The sequence below is a fragment of the Chelonoidis abingdonii genome, chromosome 4, assembly GCF_003597395.2.
Source record: "Chelonoidis abingdonii isolate Lonesome George chromosome 4, CheloAbing_2.0, whole genome shotgun sequence".
In the NCBI taxonomy this organism is placed as follows: domain Eukaryota; kingdom Metazoa; phylum Chordata; order Testudines; family Testudinidae; genus Chelonoidis; species Chelonoidis abingdonii.
Window position 1 is genome coordinate 775860 of NC_133772.1, and position 1165 is coordinate 777024.

Below are 1165 nucleotides of genomic sequence, written 5' to 3' on the forward strand. Positions count from 1 at the left end.
GCCCCCACCCCTCAGCGCATCCCAGGACCCGCCCGCTCTCCTGCCATGCAGCCCCATCCCCCGCCTCCTGCCTCCCATACCTTCAGGGTCAGACCAGAGCAGGTCACACATGGGCCCGTCGTGCGGCACCTCCTGCTTGCGATCAATCGTGCGGATCTGATCCAGCGTCTGGATGGACGGGGAGAGACCCCCGTGGACACAGAAGATCTGCAGGGTTGGGGGGAGAGGTTAGGAACCCAGGAGTCCTGGCTGCAGCCCCCACCCCCCGGCCCGGCCCGGCCCACCTTGCCGTCGATGATGGCCGACAGGCTGAGGTAGTCGAAGATCTCGGTGCAGTAGCGCCACACGGTGACGGAGCCGTACTTGCGCAGACACTCGTCGTAGAAGCCATATACCTGCGTGATCTGCCGGCTCTCGTGATTGCCCCGGATCAGTGTGATGCGGTCAGGGTAGCGCACCTGGGACAGGGGAGGGGTCAGTAGGGGCCTAGCGACCTGGCTAGTGGGGGCTGGGCAGTGGCAGAGGGGATCATGGGGGAGGTCTCACCTTGAGTGCCAGCAGCAGTAGGAAGGTCTCAACACTGTAGAAGCCCCGATCCACGAAGTCACCCATAAAGAGGTAATTGGTCTCTGGGACATCACCCCCGACCTGTGGGGAGAGAGGGGCTGACGGGACAGGAAGGGGGCAGCGCGGAAGGGGGCAGCGCAGGGAGGGACAGGGTGATGGGACAGTGGGGGTCTCTACTCACCCTGAACAGCTCCTTGAGGTCATAGAACTGACCGTGGATGTCCCCGCACACCTGGGGGGAGGAGAGACGTTAGGGGATGGGCTGACACACCAGGACCCCAAGATCCCTGCCCCACGGCCACCCGCAGCCCAACCCCCATCCTCCCCCCCGCCGACCCCCACTCACTGTCACAGGAGAATCCACCCGCTGCACGTTGCTTTCCTCCACCAGGATCTCCCTGCCACACAGGGGGAAACACATCAGAGACAGGCCCCAGTGCCAGCGCCCCCCCAGCCCCCTCCGAGGGCCCCCAGCCGCCAGCGGCGCTCACCGGGCCTTGGCGCACAGCGCCTTCACCTCGCTCTCCTTGATGAGCTCGCAGCGCCGGAGCTGCTCGATCTGCCGGTCCAGGTCGCTGATCTCGGCCATGGCTGCTGG

The 1165-nt window shown here is 65.8% G+C and overlaps 2 protein-coding genes across 2 annotated transcripts in view; both read right to left on the reverse strand.

Moving 5' to 3' along the window:
- Positions 1-1159, reverse strand: part of PPP4C (protein phosphatase 4 catalytic subunit) — a 1997-nt gene extending 838 nt beyond the window's left edge. Inside the window, exons 1-6 of the mRNA XM_075064678.1 lie at positions 1059-1159; positions 914-965; positions 749-799; positions 547-648; positions 285-458; positions 17-207 (exon numbers count right to left, since the gene is read on the reverse strand). Of these exons, the coding sequence (XP_074920779.1) occupies positions 17-207; positions 285-458; positions 547-648; positions 749-799; positions 914-965; positions 1059-1156 (668 nt within the window). The 5' untranslated portion in view covers positions 1157-1159. The remainder of the gene's footprint in view (positions 1-16; positions 208-284; positions 459-546; positions 649-748; positions 800-913; positions 966-1058) is intronic.
- Positions 1-1165, reverse strand: part of ALDOA (aldolase, fructose-bisphosphate A) — a 34955-nt gene that overhangs the window by 13386 nt on the left and 20404 nt on the right. The gene's annotated exons all lie outside the window — the stretch shown is intronic.